Source organism: Gymnodraco acuticeps, unplaced genomic scaffold, assembly GCF_902827175.1.
Source record: "Gymnodraco acuticeps unplaced genomic scaffold, fGymAcu1.1, whole genome shotgun sequence".
In the NCBI taxonomy this organism is placed as follows: Eukaryota; Metazoa; Chordata; class Actinopteri; order Perciformes; family Bathydraconidae; genus Gymnodraco; species Gymnodraco acuticeps.
In genome coordinates, this window is record NW_022991726.1 from 131,639 (window position 1) to 152,670 (window position 21,032).

The following is a 21,032-nucleotide window of genomic DNA, read 5'->3' on the forward strand; positions in this document are numbered from 1 at the left end:
TTTCTGCATTTGCGTCTCTTCATCTTTAATTTGGAGCATGTGAACCTCTCTCCAGGTGTACAGCTCTGCTCTGTAAGTATGTCACATGAGCTGCAAAAAGTGTTTACCTCGGCCCAGAAACCAGGATATTACTGCGATGGGAAATGTGTTTGCTAAATTTAGATGAGTTTATTTTCTGAGAACACACTATGTAACATATAAGACACGGGGAGCCACTTTTAGGTGCATTGAATTAATGAAAGCATGCGCATAAACCACATTATCAATATAAATACACTACTGTATGCATTGTATTATACATATGTTTACATATTTGTTGTTACTATTGTTTTATTTTATTCAACAACTAAACCCAATTTCCCTTTGGGGTGAATAAGTTATTTGTAAAATGTTGCTTTATTAATGTACTTAAGTGTTAGCATCAAAATAAACATAAAGAACCAAAAGTAACACACACACACACACACACACACACACACACACACACACACACACACACACCATGTATACATCACTTCAGGGGACATTACATTGACTTACATGCATTTCCTGGAGACTTATCCTAACCTTAACCAACACATGCCTAACCCTAACCCTTACCCTTAACCTTACCCTTACCCTAACCCTTAACCTTACCCTAACCCTTACCCTTAACCTTACCCTTACCCTAATCCTAAACCTAACCAAATCTTCACCCTAAAATTAATGATTCCCCTCATGGGGACCTCCATTTTGTCCCCATAAGGGAGGCGAGTCCCCACACGTGACTGTGTAAACAGATTTAGGTCCCCACAAGTATAGTAATGCTAGGCCACACACACACACACACACACACACACACACACACACACACACGAATATATATGTATGTATATATGTATAAAACCTGCTATAATTAAAGAAATACAATATATTAAAGGAGTTAAAAACACAACAGTGGCTTCTTGTTTCACATTTTTGTATATCAGTCAACTGGCTAACACACACACACACACACACACACACACACACACACACACACACACACACACACACACACACACACACACCGTGTCCATTGATGGCGGCAGGAGAGATTGTAGGGAATTACACCGACCCATCTCTCCACCTGCTCTTTGTGCACAAATAAATCCTCGGCAGATGAATTATTATGTTGTTCTCTGTGTTCGACAACATCCTCGCTGATGTCAAAAGATGACCTGGTTTATTCTCCTTTTTCTTTTTGTATTTGAAGCTTTTCGGGCGAGGCATTTCATTTTACTTTGAAGTGCAGCGAGTTTATGCACACCCAGTGACTGTGGGCAGGTGCTGCCTGTTAATGTCGAGAATTCAGACGAGATAAAAGCAAAGCAGAGGACCTTGTTTTTTTAATATGCAGCTCCCGAGAGTGTATATTATAATGTTTTCTGACCCCTCAGGTCTTCAAACATAGTGCCGACGAACACTGAGAGACGTTTTTGTAGATATAACTCATGTAAGTTTAATAAAACTCCTGCATTTTATCTCTGTTGTTTCGCTTTGAGTCAAAGTGCAGGTTTACATCTGTCAACACTGCAAAATATAAGAACCGTTGACTATAATAAATGGGTTATGTCGAGACATTTCACATAACTGTATTAGGTTAGTTGAAACCAATAATATGAAGTTGAACCTAATCAAAGTTAGTATTATTGCTTTTAACTAACCTAATACAGTTAGGTGAAATCTGTTGACATAATACATTTAATTAAAGTCAGCGGTTCATATTTTTCAGTAAGTAAGTAAAACTTTATTTATATAGCACCCGTCACAACACGAATGTACAAAGTGCTTTACAGTGTACAGTACACAATACACAATTCAAAGTACAACTATAAAGCATAAAACACAGGATAAAACACCAATGAAAACCAGCTAGAGACTCACCTCCTCCGCCTGTCGGAAAAGGTGAGTCTTTAGCTGCCCCTTAAGAATCTCTACTGAGACAGAGGCTCTTAGTTTCTGGGGGAGTTTATTCCAAAGCCTTGGGGGCCACCGCCTCAAAGGCACGGTCCCCCTTAGTCTTTAGCCTGGTTCAGGGCACCCTTAGGAGGCCTTGCTCCGAGGACCTCAGGGCCCGGGTTGTGCTGTGAGGGTGGATCAGGTCGTTAATGTATGCTGGGGCCGTGGCCAGCTCTACATGTGAGAACCAATACCTTGAATTGGGTTCTGAGATGGACAGTGAAAAGGCCGTAGCAGAACATCAGAGTAAGCTTATTTTTTGAGTCATATTTGTTTAGTTTCCTTTGAAATGCTTTAAAGACTAATTCCTCTTCATAACAGATTGATTATTTAATGAAACCGCCAGTTGCTTTTCATGCAACAGAATGATAAAACAGGGCTTTGAAATAAATATGCGACCAAGTCTCCTCTAGTGCCGTATCTCCCTTTGATCTGTCGCCTCTGTTGAAAACATTTGGGATTTCATATCAGCTCTCTCGCCTCCCCCTCCTTCTTCTTCTTCCCCCTCTTTTGGTGTAGCCTACATGCTCTTTCATCCCCGTTACATTAATACAGTCACACAGTAAAAAAATCCCTGGCAGCCGGGATGATGAGGTTACTACCTCGGGTTTAGACCCTGTCCATGCAGATCAAATGCCAAGAGGCGAGATTTACGTGTCACTTTTACTGGATGAGGAATACGAGGCAGGGATACTCAGACGTAAATGGATTATACAATGCTCTCCAGCTGTGCCTGGAGCAGCATCTGTCCAAGAGGAGGGAGAAAGGGGAGTTAAAAGAAGCGGAGGAGGGGGGAGATGCAGAGAGGAAGGCTTTGCCCACAATGTCCAGGCTTTGGGAGTAACGGACTACATGTAACCAAATCAGCACAAAAATACCGTTTTTTTTTCATGTCTTAACCTAAAACACTCTTTTGTAAGCTCCACCTTTCTGTAGGTCTAGCTAATATTTAAAAGGACACATTTTTGATCCCAGATATCTTCTTTTCTAAAGTCACGTTGGTCTGTTACACAATGCATTTGATATTGAGATAATCCAAAAGGAAGTAATCAGGTTACATTACTTTCATGTTGTGATAGATTAGGTTATTGATTACATTTTTCTACAGGTAACTAGTAATCATAATGGATTACATTTTTAAAGTAACCCCCCCCCCCCCCCCCCACCCCCTGCTAAATGCCCCTAAATGCATCATGCAAATGGGGCATAACTATGGTCTCACTCACCTCTATGTGAGTGTTTGCAGACAGATGACGGAGGATAGTTGCAGAAACAGTTTGCAGACTGCAGTGCATTCACCCAACGCTGCTGCTGCTGCTGCTGCTGAGTTTTTAATGCATGTTAATTCTGCTGAGGATGTGTATTCATAGTCTGCATTGTTATCTGTTGCATTGCGAGCCCTCAAGGTCTTTTTAGCATGAATATTTCCTGCATCAGGAAATGAACGTGAGAGGATGCGGTGACTTCTCTCTGTGGGCTGCACAATCTGTCGGGTTGATAAAAACCTCAACAACGCAGGATACCCAGGTCCAGAGAGCATTGCATTTATTATAAATAAAGAAGATAAATAAATAAGAGCCTAATTGGTGTTGAAATGTCAGCAGTCTTTCAAAAATCTTTAAAATGATTTGTGATGATAGCTTTGTTCTGACGTTACATTGTAGGATCTAAAAATCAACTTTTAAAAAATAATTTGCTAAATGCCTCTTGCTGATCCAGATAGCAGAATACATTTGCCGAAAATTGGTCTTGAAAGTACATCTGCATTAAAACGTCTTCAATCTAACTTGTCTTAAAGGTGGGGTAGGTAATTCACCTCAGAAACACTTTTTCTGAGCACGACCAATCATCTGAGCCGGCCCGGCTAAAGTAACTGGATGGCCTACCTGCCTGTCAGCCTTCCATCTGGGCACAAACTTATCCTGTGCCCTCATTGGTCATGTGTGCGTTCATGTGTGTTGGAGGAGGGGCTCTGTAAGGAAGTCTGAAGGAAGTGGCAGATTTTTTCTGGCTGCGTACTTTCAAACTCTAGCGCACTCGAGCTGGTTTCTCCATTCTTACCTACCCCACCTTAAAGCAGTAGAAATCTTGGATAAACACAAATCTAAAGACTGCATTGATTTAGATTCAGTTGAGAGAGAGCAGCAGTAGAAAACTCAAATGCAACAAGCATATTGTTATAGTAAGGCAAGGCAAACTTTCAGCACAAGGCATTCTAAGTGAAAAAAACACTAAAAGCATTAAGATATAGTGAAACAGAAACACATTTAACATGTTCAGCGGTATGCTAAAAGCATCAGGAAGGCAGAACTGGGAACACTTTAGTGTCTGTTATCTAATGATATAATAACCGCTAACACTATCGCACACTAGGCCTTTTCGCGGTAGTTCGTGTTCCGGCAAACACCGATTAGAATAAGTTGGTTTGCTTTCCGATTTTTATTAAAAGACAATATTTTTTAGGGCTATCAACCCCGACGTTTATCAAATAAATCAAAAACTCTTCGTTGTGAAGCATGCAAAAGTTAGTCAGAAGATGGAGCTACAACTAGAAACTGAAAGTGTCCTCTCCGTTGAGTCAGAGGTGTCGGCTTTCACTCGTCATGTGACTCAGAAGGGTCAGAATGAACCAACAGGACAATTTGATGTCAAAGAATTTCCGATTTGGACCCAACGCTAACAGGAAACCTGATTAAGGTCTGAAGCTCTGCAAGAAATATCTATTGGACAAGGCCATGCAACGATCAAAACCAAAGTGAGTGCAAAGTGAACTTTGTAAGAAAAAAAAGTGGGTGAATTGTCTAAGAAAAGATTACAAGATGGTTTGCGTTACAAAAATATATCAAGGTCCTTTTACTTATAAATGAGATCATGAAAAATGTCCAATTGTGTCACTAGTTTATTTAGCACTTACAAAGGATGTGGCTTTAAGTGAAGCTAATGCAGCATCACTTAATCTGGTTGGGTTTATAGGATGCAGGATTCTTGCTTTAGAGTTTTGTTCTTCATGTTTGAATGCACTTATTGTGCTTTGGAAAAAAATGTAATGTAAACGTTTATTTACCTTTGGGAACATTTTATCGCTTATTCGCACCTTTTCTGAACATATTATCCTTTTGAGTGAAAAACCTGATAAAAATGAGAAATTCAACACAAATGCAACAAAGATCCACCACCTTACCTCTCTCATTTCCTGGTGAACGTCCCTCAGCGCGGTGAGGACTTGTTCCAGGTTGTCCACCACTCGTTTGATCTGGTTCCGGACCACCTTCCTGCTGGCGCCGCCGCCGGACCCTTTCCTCTGCGGCGTCGCCTCGTGACTCGGCTTGTTCTGAACCCACGTCTGGTTCTGACCCGTCACGCTCTCCGCGCCGGGTCGAGGCTTCCTGGGAGCTCGTAGAGTCGTGGCGCCCCTCTGAGGAACCTCTGTGGAGAAGATGACCCTGTTGAGGGGCCCGTTGAAGCCCTCAGACGGGTCCCTGAGGTCCCTCTGACTCTTGCTCTGCTGCTGGATGTAGCTGAAGCTGGAGGTGAAGCCATGCTGTCTCTCGATCTGAGTGTCCGGACTCGCCCAACTAGAAGAGTGGAGGTCTCTCCTGCGACGGAGCGTGGATGCATGCCCCCTCCTGAGCTCCAAGTCCACCACAACGGGCCCCTTGTTACAGTTCGGCTCCTCGATCACAGGAGCAGGAGTGGGTCTTACTAGAGGACCGTACTTCCTGACTGGAGTCCCTTCGCTCAGGTGGTTCCTCACAAAAGTGTGGTTGTCCTGGACAGAAGTGGAGATCGTACCCGAAGGAGTGTCCTCTTTACTGGGTAGTGGATGCAGTTCTGGAGACTGGGTCCACCTCGCAGGACTGTCCTCTCTCTGCTTCAGGATGTTGTGGCCCCGAAGAACCACGGGAAGCATCCTCGACACCCCGTTACTGCACCGAACATCCCCCTTCTTGGAGAAGAACCCGATCCCCTTGGTTTTCTCCAGCGGGGTCCGGTTGTTGCTGCCCAGTTTGTACGGTCCGTTGAGGCCGCCGCCGCCGCCATGCTGGGGCTTCAGGCTGTTGCGTAGCCAGGGGATGAAGTGAGGGGCGTGGGGGGGCTTGAAGGCTTTCTGCTCCCCCGGTGCTGGAGCCCGGCTGTCAGAGAACATGGTGCCTCCTCACAGAACACAAGAAGAAGAAGAAGAAGAAGAAGAAGAAGGAACAACGAGAGCTTCCTCCTCTTTTTCCATGAACCTATCTTTGCCATCCAAACTTTCCAGACCTCTTAATAACGATACATGGTATTTAAATAGAGCTTTTCCTGGTGCTCAAAGACTCTCTTCTCCTGCTGCTTCTGATCCAACCATCCTTTTCTATCTCCCCCCCTTATTCTTCTCCTCCCAATGTATTGCTCTCGAGCCCCTCACCCCCTCATGTGGCCGGCTTTTGGAGATGCCATCGCCTCCCTCTTTCTCCCTCCGTCCTCCCTCTCCGGCTGCATACGTCTCACTGGCTCAGAAGCAGTGGAGGCTTCCTCTCTCTCTCTCTCTCCCCCCCAACACTGCGCCTCCTCCCATCCTCGCTCGCTCTTTCTTCCTCCCACTCCCTCTCCCTGCTCTAACTCCCTTTCCTCTAGTCCCCTCTTTCCAGCCTCTCTATCTTTGTACATTTTTGTTTTGTATTCCCCTTTCTGTCACTTAGTCAGACTATTCAAATACTGCCACGCAATCGGTGATAACTCTGCAATACATGGCTGCTATCACACTGCACTGAGAAGACTGACATCTTTACTTTAAATGTGAACATTAGATTTGACTCAGTATTATTGCTTGAAATGTTATCTTATTTATTACATTTAACTTTAGTGAAAAATGTAGCCTCTGTTAGGAGACCCAATTCCCCCCAAGGGATAAATTAAGTAAAATGTTAAGTAAAAAATGGTGGCATAAAGTACTAAAAGTAAGACTTTCTCCCCTCCCTTCACCTCCCATTTGCTAGGGAGCTGAACTTATACATATTTTTGAATATATATTTGTTTTTATTTAATGTGGCACTCTATGCACATTTTTACTTCCACTATTTTATTTATTTATGTATTTTTTTATTAATTTTTTTTTTTTTTTTAATTCAATTTAATGTATTTATTTAATTAATTAAATTGTATTTAATTGTATTTAATTGTATTTAATTGTATTTTATTTATTTTATTTATTTTATTTATTTTATTTATTTTATTTATTTTATTTATTTTATTTATTTTATTTATTTTATTTATTTTATTTATTTTATTTATTTTATTTATTTTATTTATTTATTTTATTTATTTTATTTTATTTATTTTATTTTATTTATTTTATTTTATTTTATTTATTTAATTGTATTTAATTTACTTAATTAAATTTATTGGTATTTGTGTTATTTATTTATTTTTTAATTTAATTTATGTTATTCATTATTTCTATAATTTTTTCTTTATTGAATTTTATTCCCAAAAGTAAAAGTCATAAAGGTATTCTTTCCCTTTCTCCCCCCCAACTCCCAACTCCCACCTCCCATTTTCCATGGAGCTGAACTTCAATCAAGACGTTATTAATCCCCCGTTAGCCGTTGTAAACCCACGTGATAACCCCCCCCCCACCCACCGCCTCTGTTCTCATCTGATTACTCCTTCCCCGGATCAGCCCTTCACAATTAAGTGCTGCTTATATACCAGAGGGGGTTTAAAGGAGTGGGATGGTAGCAGGAAGGGATGGGGAGGGGGGAATCGTAGAGGGGGGGGGGGGCACGTAATTACGACCCGCAAGATCAGGGATCAGTTTGAGTGAAAGTATAAGCTACCAAACAACAGCTTCTCCCCCAGATTACTGTCAGCCGGCCCAGTTATTTTCTCCTTGTTTTCCTGACGCATTTGTTCCAATCAGGCAGAAGAGAGCTGCTATTTTCAGGTTCAAAATTCCCCTTCTTGGCAGTCTGGATGTGGATTGAGCTTATTTTTAAAATAAATAAGCACATGATAGTACTATTATAAGAAGACACAGTAAAAATAAAACATGACAAATACTATAGTGGAGAGCAGAAATGTTCAAAAGGTGCACCCATTCTGACAAAAATGACCTTTCTGAGTCCAGGAAAGACATGATAAAAGATGGTAGAACGCTTCACTGAATCAGCAAATAGTCCCAGCCCAGTTGTGTTTCCTTTGTTTTCTTGACGCATATACATTTGTTCCAATCAGGCAGAAGACAGCTGCTATTTTCGGGTTCAAATTTCCCATTTTTGGCTGTCTGGATGTGGACTTTTTCTTGTTTTTGACAAGCCTGAAAGATGCCCGCTAGGTGCTTTTTTTCTTCTGCATGGATGTGTCCCTCCCTGTCTGGCAGCATCCGAAATATAAAAAAAAGACGACACACAAAAACCAAAAAGCCCTGTCAGTGTGCTGTCACTCAGCAGCGAGGCACTCAAAGCATCTGTCAGTCGGAGCAACACATCATCTGTTAGTGCTACGTCTTCATTCACTGACATTTCCCACTCCACAGGTACGTGGAGAGAACACAGAGGCAGGTTTATTGTAATCTGCAGGCTAAGAAGATTCCTGTCGACAGACCGCTGTCAGACCGCTCACGGTAATGACCACTAGTCTGGATATAAAAACAATAACGAGTGGAAGTCACAGAGCGGCGGCTATTAATCCTACTTCCCTCTCACGGCATGCTGCTGCAGGTCCTCTTTCACTATATTTCGTTGCTCATGGGCATACAATAACTATTCTGTTCTATTTTTGTTTTATATTGTGGTATCAATGCACATTTTGACTTTTGTCCCTCTATTTGTATAATTATTGTCATTATGTGATGACAGTGCATTGAAACGTACAATATCTACCTCTGTGAAGTATTGGATTAGAAATGTGAAGTAGCAGAAGATGGAAATTCTCCAGAAAGTACCACAAAACGTTTGTAATAACTGTTTGTAGGCTTGCTTTTGCATTTTAAGCTGTAACTCAGTGTATATATATAAGTTTGTGTTTCTACATCAATGTTTAAAAGGTTGTTTATATGATGAGAGTTTCAAACTGACTGGCTTACTTTGAACTCATTGAAGTTAATATCAAAAGCACTCGTGAAAAAGTGTCATGGAAATGTGGGCCAACATAGAGAACGATGAAAAATGTAAGGATTAATGCTCGGAAAGAGACACATGCATGCACATATGTACTTAAAAGCTTGTACACATATTAAATACATTGATAGATGTGTATTGAGTTGGTGCAAACATGACTGTTGAGAAGGATGTCAGAGAAAAACTAAATCTCCTAGATTCAAGTTTCAAGGCTTTTATTGTCATTCGTACATAGCTACAGTTATGTCGTTGAAAATCTTAGGTCCCAGGCTCCTCCAACAGTGCAACACAAAAAACAGATACAATAGTGCAAGTAAATACAATAAAATAGAATAGAAGTAGTGCCATAAGTGTCTATATACAAGTGATACATAACTTGTAAGTCGCGAACAGGTGAATGTTATGGATGTTCTTAGTTCAGGTGTTTAATAGTCTTATGGCCTGTGGAATAAAACTGTCACTGAGTCTGGTGGTTTTAGTTCTAATTTAGTGAATAAATGACTCCTTGTGCTTTAAGAAAAATCCTACTATTTGTTCACTAAAAGTCAATTTAAAAAATACGACATTGTGATATCGTGATTTTTCACATTATCCTGCTGGCCACCCGACCAACGAGCTATCGAGGAGTGCAGGAATGAGTCAGCATTTTAGTACTTCCTCGTCCTTCGTCTAGAACTGAAATAGGGTCTGAAGATATTTTAAAGTTTTCTTCTACGACAAAATATACGTCAGGAAATACCCCCACGACCAACATTAGCCACCTTTAGCTTAGCGGTGGTGACGTGAAGTCATGTGACCGTGTTGTAGTTTTTGTATTGCCTAACGTTAGCCACCTTTAGCTTAGCGGTTACTTCAGAAATCATAAAGTGGTGTTAATATCTGGAGATTTTTCCTGTTGAACAAAACGTGTAAGAATCATAAACGATTGTTTGACAGAAAGATTATTTACTGCAATTATCCAAAATCACATGGAGAAATCCCATTGACTTTTTGGAAGGAACCAAGGACATGCTTACTTCTTTGACTGTGTTGGTGTGTGTGTGTGTGTGTGTGTGTGTGTGTGTGTGTGTGTGTGTGTGTGTGTGTGTGTGTGTGTGCATGTGTGTGCGTTCAAGGCTTTGGCTTCATGTACCTCCAATCAGCCCCCATCGTTGTGCGTTCTATTAATAAACGGCAGCCATTCACACAATCACTGCCCATTATGAAGTCAATGTGATTTAATAAGTAGCTGTCAGTGATGTAGTCCAGTTTCCCCATGGCTTCCATTATCGGCAATTCATGTTCTGTGTGTGTGTGTGTGTGTGTGTGTGTGTGTGTGTGTGTGTGTGTGTGTGTGTGTGTGTGTGTGTGTGTGTGTGTGTGTGTGTGTGTGTGTGTGTGTGTGTGAGTGATTGAGTGAGGGTTGGTGAGTGTGATTGACGGACAAAAAATCAGCAATGATTTAGAATTACTCAGATATTTTACTTCAGTAATACGCATGCCATGTATTAATACAAATAAGAAACACAAAATCTAAATTGAAATCTTTCTAAAGTATAGAACATAAATAATTATGGACCCAGGACGATTTCAGAATTATAGATATTATATTATTGGATTCAAGTGAAAAATCACATGAATGTTGCAGCTGCTAAAGCAAAATACTAATACTTTACTAATTATTAACCCTTAACAATTAATTGGTTAATAATACAAGGAATCCGCAAGATTAGTGTTGAGAAAAGTAAACACATCTTCGGAAATAACTGAAAAACCAGTGGCGAGCCGTCAGGGCCCTCTAGGCCCTCTGTGAGGACCTAAGATATTCTACAAAATAATATTTAAAAACATTAAAAAAAATAATATATATATTTTTTAATATATTTGTTTAGTTATATTTTTCATTAGTTTTACCAAAATAACTTGATTTAATTGTATTTAAAATAACATTTCCAAAGAAATAAATTCTTCGAATCTGCCTATTCAGTTTCTGTTGGAATGTGAAGGGTTAAATGAAAGAAGCTCGTCTCTGCGAGTTTGACAGGAGCTGTTGGTCCAGCTATGAATGTCAAACAGGGCCGCCCCTGGCCAACTTGGGGCCCCAAGCGACATTGTGAGATGAGGCCCCGCCCCCCAACCGACAGGAGTGGAAAAAAAAATGTTTGGAAACAAAGTAGGCTACTTTGCAAATATAATTCCTGTTTATTATTATTATCAACACTTTTTTATGCAGTGAGGTAAATGGTAAATGTGCATGTATGTCGTTCAGTATGCGTTTACAGGTGAATACGTCTGCATTTCCTGCCAAATACTAGCCTCAAAAAGATAAAAATATAATTAATGCAAATAAACAACTTCTAATAATAATAATAATAATAATCAAGTCAATAATATAAATACTATATTATTTTTATTATAATATAGTTGTATAGTCAAGACAAAACATGCTTATGACATGCTCAAAAACTGATATTTCTTAAATCTGTATTCAGTTCCCTCTGTCAGCAATGTATCAACAACTACACACACATTTCTATCAGTATTTCTCTGTGTTGTGGTTGACATGATGATGACTGTTAGGAGTTAAGGGGAGAGGCTGAGCGTCACCATGACGATGACTGTTAGGAGTTAAGGGGAGAGGCTGAGCGTCACCATGAAATGTGCAAATTGACATAAAAATGAATATAAGGGGGAAAAATGCTCCATGTTTTTTAGGCTGCAAACTTGAACTGTTATGTAAGCCAACTAGACAGACAGTGTATCACTCTTCCTCCTTTACATTAGCAGATAAAAGGTATCACATACTTGAATGAATGGTAAATAAAGAATGCTGGAAATAACTGCATCTCCATTAGCCTATATGCTCTGCAGAGACTGCCTTCTTCATGTCGTGAAATGCAGCTGATGTTTTAATATGGCAATTGGCCATTTGACTTATACAACATTCGCAAGTTGTACATTTGACAATAACCCACCTTCGAGTGATGCGCTAGTTTACATTACATTACATTACATGTCACTTGTTAGACGCTTTTATCCAAAGCGACTTACATACTCAATACTGTGGACAATCCCCACAGGAGCAATTTGGGGTGAAGTGTCTTGCCCAGGGACACAACGACATGCTGACTGCAGTGGGGTTTGAACCTGTGACCCCCCCCTTCAAGTTTTGTTTTTTTTCTCTCCAGCTTGTGCCGGACTGAAACTGTCTTTTCACCGACATCTCTTCACCTGCACTAGTGGCCGTATCAAAGCCGTGATTGGTCAGATGTCGATTCATTGCAACGGTGTTGGGTTACAGACGTGCTCCCCTTGTCACCTCTCACTCTCCCGTGTCAGCCGGGGTTCGCGGAGAACTGAGTGGAGAACTGCGCACAGCAGCTGAGGCCCTCTGGGCGGGGCCCCCTGCGCAAGGCGGGGCCCCCTGCGCAAGGCGGGGCCCCCTGCAGCCTGCGTGATTGGCCTGTAGGGAGGGGCGGCCCTGATGTCAAATGCCAGTATAATTGACCAATCATATCTTCCCTCTAAATGGGTGTTATTATCGCGGACTTTATGACAAGTTCCGCCCGCTGTGAAACTTTTCTTGTTTCCATAGCAACAACAACTGTCAACAGCGTTAACTCGCCTTCAATGATGATGATAAAGAATGCATCTAACGTTCCGCTGTTCATTATAGTAAAAAAACAGCATTAAACAAACCATCATGCTCTTACTTTGAAATCATGCGGAAATGTCGTCATCAGCAGGCCATCACGTGGTTTCTGAAAATAACCGAGTGACACGAGTAGATTTTAGAAAAGACCGGCGGAAAATATGTCTCAAAATTCCGTGTGTGTAAAAAGACGATCCACGAGCAGAAATGTGAGATCCACGAGCAGAGATTTGAGATCCACGAGCAGAGATTTGAGATCCACGAGCAGAGATTTGAGATCCACGAGCAGAGATGTGAGATCCACGAGCAGAGATTTGAGATCCGCAAGCAGAGATTTGAGATCCGCAAACGCATTTTTGGTCGACAAATACAAAATGGATTCACAAATGCCTGATCGAAAGTTGTAAATGTTAAAGAGATATTCACAGATCTTTTTTTTATTTGTGAAGTTATTTAGCGTATTTGCAGATCCGTTTTACACTTGCACATTTATTTGTGAGTTTGCAAATCTTTTAAATGCATTTGTGGTGTTTTACATTTACAATTCACATATTTACACAAATTATTTTTATGTTCACACAAATAATTATGAGACATATCTATGCCCATATCGAGGGTCGCTTTCATTGATGCGTTTTGCACCCCGGGCCGTTGTTTTGATATTCCGCTGAAGTATACGCTGTGACGTAATAACTCGAGGGCCTAGGTATAAAAGTCACGGCTCGCCACTGTGAAAAACCAACCTGTTTTTCTTGTACCTTGGCCTATAAGTAAAACAAGCTTTAACTAATGCACCAGCTCTGACACCGGTCTGGCTTAATTGGAGCCAATATTCTTCTTATTCTTATTCTACACCTTAATTCCTCTTACCTTGTTTATGTATACACCATTATACACCAAAGCAAATACAGTGAATGTGAAGTATTGTAGTGTTGCAAGGCAAGGTTATCTATATATCACCTTCAACACAAGGCAATTCAAAGTGCTTTACAGAAATGAAAGACATTAAGAAACATATTATAAAATGGCATTTTAAAGTCTTCAGCCTGGATTTGAAAGTAGTCAGAGTTGCAGCGGACCTGCAGGTCTCTGGGAGTTTGTTCCAGATATTTGGAGCATAATAACTGAACTTCAGACCAGAAGACCTGAGAGTTCTGGATGGATCATCATTTAGCAGCAGAGCAGAAATGTGATTTGGGTCTAACCATTCAATGCTTTCCTTACATGGAAAACTCTCCAATGTGAAGCCTTTTTTCTCTCAGTCATGTTATGGGGCGGCAGACAGAGCAGATGGCCTCAGTGTAACTTTGTCCATCGCCTCCTGTCTCTCCTCCCCCCGCCTTGTTTTGGTCCTGTTCTGGTCCAATTTGCTGCAGATTCAGTTTCTGGTGGAAATTATTCAAGCAGAGAGAGAGAGAGAGAGAGAGAGAGAGAGAGAGAGAGAGAGAGAGAGGAGAGAGAGAGAGAGAGCGTGGACGAGCAGTAGACTTGAATAGGGAGAGAGCGCGATGACGCCTAGAGGGGAGAGGGAGAGAGATAGTGTACTCTGAGAGGATCGATCGGCCTCTAGATAGCCAAGCGTCGCAGATAGAAGCTGGTCTCGCCGCTTTGTTCTCTTTAGAGTAGATTCGCGACTTGTTCTCTTTTAGAGAGAGACGAGCTATCTCGAGTTGTCCGAGGCTTCGAGGTAGAAACCCGAGACTCTTTCGCTTCTCTTTTGCGAGAGAGGAGAGCGAGAGAGAGATCATACCAGACGATTGAGAGAGCGAGAGCGAGAGAGAAGATGGAAGAAGTACTCAGATCTTGTCCTTGAGTAAAAGTAGAAGTACTCAGATCTTGTATTGAGTAAAAGTAGAAGTACCAGAGTGTAGGAATACTCTGTTACAGTAAAAGTCCTGCATTCAAAATGTTCCTCAAGTAAAAGTAGAAAAGTATTATCATCAAAATATAGTGAAAGTAGCGACAGTAAAAGTAGTCGTTGTGCAGATGTGTTTTATAATGATTGATCATGAAAGTGTTCTCAAAGCTGGTGAAGGTGCAGCTAGTTTGAATGACTTTGTATACAACTTAATTCCTCTTACTGTGTTTACATTCAATACTTTATTTAACATTTACAATTATTTTTAAATAATTTTGAATCATTGGATATTTTTGTGTATTTTGCTGATACTTACTTTTAATTATTTAAAATAATATTATATATTTTTTTTATAAGTAAATTGCCATATTATAATTGTACCTCCTTACTTTTTGTATAGTTAGCAGTATTTTACATTTAATAGTTAGAGTACATTTTGCTTATTATACTGACTTAATTTACTTCTCCAATGCAGGATTTGTACATGTAACAGAGTATTTTACAGTGCAGTACAGGTACTTTTACCTCAGTAGAGGCTCTGAATATGTCTTCCTCTCTGGAGAGGATTTTATGTGTGAGTGAGTTTCCTGAGAACACAATATGCTTCTGTTTTTATTTTTTGCTGCAGATTTAGAAATATGAAAGTGAGCAGATGTTATCTTCCCTGAAGTGTCCAGTGGCATGCTGGTGCTAATCCTCAGGGTGTGTGTGCACTGTGTGAGTGTGTGTGTGTCTGCAGTGTGTGTGTGTGTGTGTGTGTGTGTGTGTGTGTGTGTGTGTGTGTGTGTGTGTGTGTGTGTGTGTGTGTGTGTGTGCAGAAGTGTCTTCCCCGTCTTCTCTTGAATGTTTTTATTTGAGCTTTTCTGGATTCCCCTCCTCGGTGCTTTTCATCCTTGAAGAACTCGTCAGTCAGGTGCTCTCTGAGGACGGGGGGGGGGGGGGGAGAGGGAGAAAATGGGAGGATGAGGAAAATAGTTTTGAAAGACTTCTTACTTCCTCCTGACTGTCATGGCGCTGCTTGCCAGAGGGGAAAGCAGCTTTCAGCATACGGGATGAGAAATGATGTGGAGGGACTACAAAAGCAGAGTCATACATAATAAGCAGCTCCGCCAACAGCTAGCCTACACGAGGTCGGTGTGGAGAGGAGATGTAAAAGTGTTAGAAAGGTCAGAAAAGGCCTGGTGTGGTTTCTACTTTAAGCAGAGGGTGGAAGACGTATTCAGAAGCTTAAGAGAAACATACTAAAACCCCTCGTAAAGAGTCCTGCATTGGAAATGTTAAGGTAAAGTACAATAGGCGCTTTCACACCAGGGGAGGGGAGTACTTTTCCCGTTTAGTTCCCTTAGTGCCTGGAATTTTGCAGCCTGCCAGTAAACCCAAAGCAGAAGAAGAAGAAGTGACGTCAGCAGCTCATTTGCCTAATTCTCCCTCAGGGACTTGTTCCGGTGTGAACGTGATCGGCTCTTAGTTCCATGGGGGAACTAAGTGCTGGGAACTAAGTGCTGGGAACTAAGTGCTGGGAACTAATTGCTGGGAACTAAGTACGGCAAAGTACTTGGTGTGTTGGCGGCTGTTTAAGGGGTTCATTCTGCTCTTTTTCAGGTCCTTATCGTATTAAGTGTCTCTACTGCTGTGACATGTCTCCATGCTTTAATGTTCAAAAAGCTCTTTATTTTTCTCATACTGTCTGTGCTGCAGCACCTCTTTTCACCCTCTGTCTGAAACCAGAGCCCAGTCTGCTCTGATTGGTTAGCTAGCCGGCTATGTTGTGATTGGTCGACCGCTTGGCGATGTCCCGCCCCTTAGTCTATCACGCACAATGTGTTGGAGCGCTAGCCAATAGAAGCGCGGGTGTAACAATACAATTAAGTATTACAGTAGGTTAGTCTAATTTAATTAATAGTAGACTTGTCTTTAAATGTAAACAGTAACAAATCTTTGTTTTGTGAAGAAATTACTTTTGTGAATCACACTATGGAACAATATGTGACAATATGTATATCTATATATTTATAGAATAAGATAACAAAATATATATGAATACAAATATAAATTAAAAATATATATTTATACAAACCTATAGAAATAAAAGTAAAAAATATGTTCATGGTACTAAAATAAATTGCAATAATTATGTACAAGTATGTATATTAAAATATATACAGTAGTGAGTTGATAAACTCGTGTAATAGAGTAAAAGTGATGTGAGTATTTCCCTCATACACTGATGCACCTCCCTGATAGCTGAATATGAGTGTGTGTGTGTGTGTGTGTGTGTGTGTGTGTGTGTGTGTGTGTGTGTGTGTGTGTGTGTGTGAGAGCTCTGCCTGCTGTTTGATCGGTTTGAAAACAACGGCCTGTGGTTTGCAGCTTCGCCCTGAACTCAAACACTCTGTTTGCTCTCGTGTTGACAGACAGACGGTCGCTGCAGCCAAAACCAACGAGCCATCAAACACTCCCTGATAAAGGTTAACATGAGCACAGAGAGGCAGGAGAATCATTCAATCTGTACTAGTTGGGTTTGACCTTGACTTAGATATTGCTAAGTATTTGGGCTTAATGACTAAAGGTCCTTTTTGTGCATGTGGGTATTTCAATTGTACTGCATATCAACAAAGTGATAAAGTATACCTTCATATATCATATCATGATTCTTATATCGTGAAAAAGTGGAATTCTTTTCAGTTGTTGCCACTAAAGGAAGTATTCAAGGCCTTAATACTACACTTAATACTTCATACACTCATATGATAATAGTGTATTTAGTCAAATTGATCCATGGTTTGGTACCCTGGGAACTGTTGATAAAAACATTAAAACTGTTGTCTTCGGGTCAAATCTGACCGATTTACTACTTTCATCAATCATAACTTTTTAGTTTTACATTCGATTGCATTAAGGCTTCATGATATCCTTCACAGGAGACATTTGAACATATACAATTGCTGATCACCACTTTCATTGCATTTTGGATGATTTAGTCAACTTTGTAACACCATGGTGTTCCCGGTCCCATAAAGAAAAGGAATTAGTAACCAGATATATCACACACACACACACACACACACACACACACACACACACACACACACACACACACACACACACACACACACACACACACACACACACACACACACACACACACACACACACACACACACACACACACACACACACACACACACACAATGTGTTTCCCCCCCCTTACATGCCCATCCCCCATGTGAATCACTCCTGGCACACACAAACACACACAGAACAATTTGATACATTTCCCGCTCTTATGTGCCCATCCCCCCACATGGGTCACACCTGGGCCTGGCATACATGTTCAGTGTCTGTTCTTTGTATATTTACTGCAGTGTTTCATGTATACCAGAAGTCTGATACAATATTTACAGTTTGAAAGGGCGTTAAATGAAATTTGGTGATGATGAATGGTTTTTGTGTTAATGTAATAGCAGTTAAAACAGGACCGGTTCAATTTGACCGTGAACACCAAAGTAAGGGGGGGAACGAAGACAATAGGAGGGTTAAATACATAAATAATAAGATCAATTTCTTAAAAAGGTGAGATGGGTGATTTATTATTATTTTTTAAATATAAAATGTGCATTCAAATGAAGAAAAGTAAGTCAATGTTTGCATTTGAGAGACCACAATAGCTCCTCTTTGAGTATTTCTGTGTATGAGAGTGAGAGACTGTGTAATCTGAGCTCAGTGAAGTGGAAGTCCTCCCCCCCCCTCTCTCCTCTCTGGGACGAGGCCGGCTCTTTGTAGTCTTTTCATTATGGAGGAAAGATAATTACGCCCCAGTGGAAGCAGCTCCTTCAGTCACTTCGCTGATAACCACGTCGTGACCGTCATTTACAAGTTTTTAATTCCAGAAAGTGTTTGAGAGAGACACCAAACTAAATATTAGGAAACAGAAATTCTCAATTTTTATAATTCGGCTTTTATCTCCCACACAGACAGCTTCTGGGAAATGATCTTCAACTGTTATCATCAACCCATACGATTATTAATTGTTTGGTCTATTATGCTTCTTGTGGTTGTCCTTTTCCTGTTGTGTCTTATATAGGTTTTAGTGCATGTAAATGGTCTACCGGTTCCCTCGTCTCAGAGTCAATGGGATTTCTCCATAGGATTTTGGAAAATATACGGGAATAAGGTCTGTGGTTGAGACACATTTAAGAGACGGATCACGTTTTGTTCTACGACATTAAATCCATCAGCAATGACCCCACTGGTGATTTCTGAAGAGTTGACACAATGGTTGTTAACAAGCGTCTGAATAGGACTACAGAAGTTGTCGAGGCCGTTGTACGTCATTACGCCGAACACTAGTGACGGGAATTATGGCTCTTTGAAGGGAGCCGGATCTAGGAGAGCATGAGACTCTTAATCTCAGGGTCGTGGGTTCGAGCCCCACGTTGGGCTGTAGTGTTTTAGGGTGTCTTAATCCTAGATCATTCAGACCAGTTGTTTCCATACCTTGAACCTTTCACATCCAGGTTTGGTTCATTGAGTACATTTGAACACGGCAGAACTACGGCAAAACGAGAAAGCCTAGAGAAGGGTGTTTCGGATTGCCCTTCAATCAAACTCTGTACCCCTTGTTCCTTTGCGAGAGCCGTTCAAATGAGCCGTTTTTTTTTAAGGGGGCGGGGTTACTAGGTTTATCTGCGAAATATACATTTTATAATTCGATCAAATTTAGCCCTGTTTTGACTAATGATTTGTGTACACATATATCATTTAAATGATTCAATACATTCTTTGTACTGAAGTATTCAAAAGTAAAAATTACATTTTTTATATAAATGACTTGCTGTGGCCAATTGTTTTCATTGCATTTACAGACCCTTGTAACTCTCTGATTGTAGAAACACGCAAAAAAAAAGCAGATAGCAACACCTATACAAACTGACAACAAACCTTTGCTGAGCCTAAAAATAATCAGAAATAAATGACATAATGAAAATAAATATATTGCAATGCTCAAAACAGTCTAATCCTTGGATATTACCAGTGGCATTTCTATATGTACAATAATGTAAAGTGGTGGGGCACAAAAGACGTAGATGTCTATAAGCTTCTGCAGTGAGGTTCATGGCTGGCGAGGCACTGCCACTGACTCTTCAGGTTTACAAATATTATATTTTGACCTAAATCAAAATATAATATTATTTTCAAAAGCTTTTTTTGTCTGATGTTTCGATTAATTTTAAACACACAGTTCAACAAAAGGATACCCAACAATTGTAATGTTATCATTTAAATATTGAATTGTTCTCTCTTAGTAAGATCCCATTTTCAATAAAATGTCGGTCTTACCTTGACTTGAAGATGAAGTCCATTTGCCTATCCTTCTGGACAAAAATCTCTATTACTTTTTTGTAAAAGTCCTCCTTATGTTCTTGTAGTTTCAAAAGTCTATCATAAATCTAATCGATAGATTTATGATTCGAAATTATAAAAGTAGGGTAGACATGTGGATATTATCCGGCTGAACAAAACGTGCTTTTATCTAACGTTTCCCACAGATCTTATTTCGAGCTATTTTCTAAAATCCTATGGAGAAATCTCATTGCTTTTTTGTCGAGGGAAGCCATGCGCAGCTTACTTCCGAGTTAATACGTCATCCCTGCACCACTATTGGACTCCTTTGTTTACTTCCAGAAAATAGTGACATCACTATGTAACACTCAAGCTCCTATTGGCTAGCGCATGAACATGAGCAGAATAGGGACCAGTTATCCTCTTGCAAATAGGATGAAATTCTCACCTCTATGCCCCCCCATACTTGCCAACCTTGAGACCTCAGAAATCGGGAGCATTTCCAAAACCACCAAGGGGGGAGGGGGTGGGGGTGCTAGTGGATCGCCGGAGCTGTATTAGATTAACATTAACATGCTTATTGTAGTTGCCTACAAGAAAAATACTTTTATACTAATTCTACTTGAACCTCTTAGAAAACAACCCTATCATGATACTAAATCTTTCCCTTTCATTTTTCAAATGTTTTCGATTGTGCTTTAAGCCTTCAACCCTCCCCTTACTCAAAGACCATGAAATAATTTTAAGCCCTCCAACCTTATTTTTTTGTTAACCATTTAGATGTTTTATTCTGCTCAAACCTTACAAACCTATCCTTAATTGTCCTCTACCCCACCCCCCAAAATATGATCAACTTTGATTCCCTTCCAAATCTCTAAAAACGGGGAACAACGGAGCTGATCCAGATTTGCGTCCGATATGACGTAATATCGGAAATGTGGACCCACGGCCCAATCAGACACGTTGCTATCAGAAACAATGCCAGACTGTTTTGGACGTAATATGGTCGGTGTTTACATTAGCATCGCTAACGCTCAGAGCTAACCTGTACTGGAGAGCATGTGTGTGAAGAAGCAGGAAGTAAAAAGGAACTCACCTTGTGGTATAACCGGCAAGAGAGAAA

General features: G+C 40.5%; 1 protein-coding gene across 1 annotated transcript in view; it reads right to left on the reverse strand.

The window, feature by feature from the left end:
• Positions 1-6,466, reverse strand: part of LOC117534815 (arginine-glutamic acid dipeptide repeats protein-like) — a 23,404-nt gene extending 16,938 nt beyond the window's left edge. The window contains exon 1 of the mRNA XM_034199046.1: positions 5,162-6,466. Within this exon, the coding sequence (XP_034054937.1) occupies positions 5,162-6,127 (966 nt within the window). The 5' untranslated portion in view covers positions 6,128-6,466. The remainder of the gene's footprint in view (positions 1-5,161) is intronic.
• Positions 6,467-21,032: the final 14,566 nt, after the last annotated feature.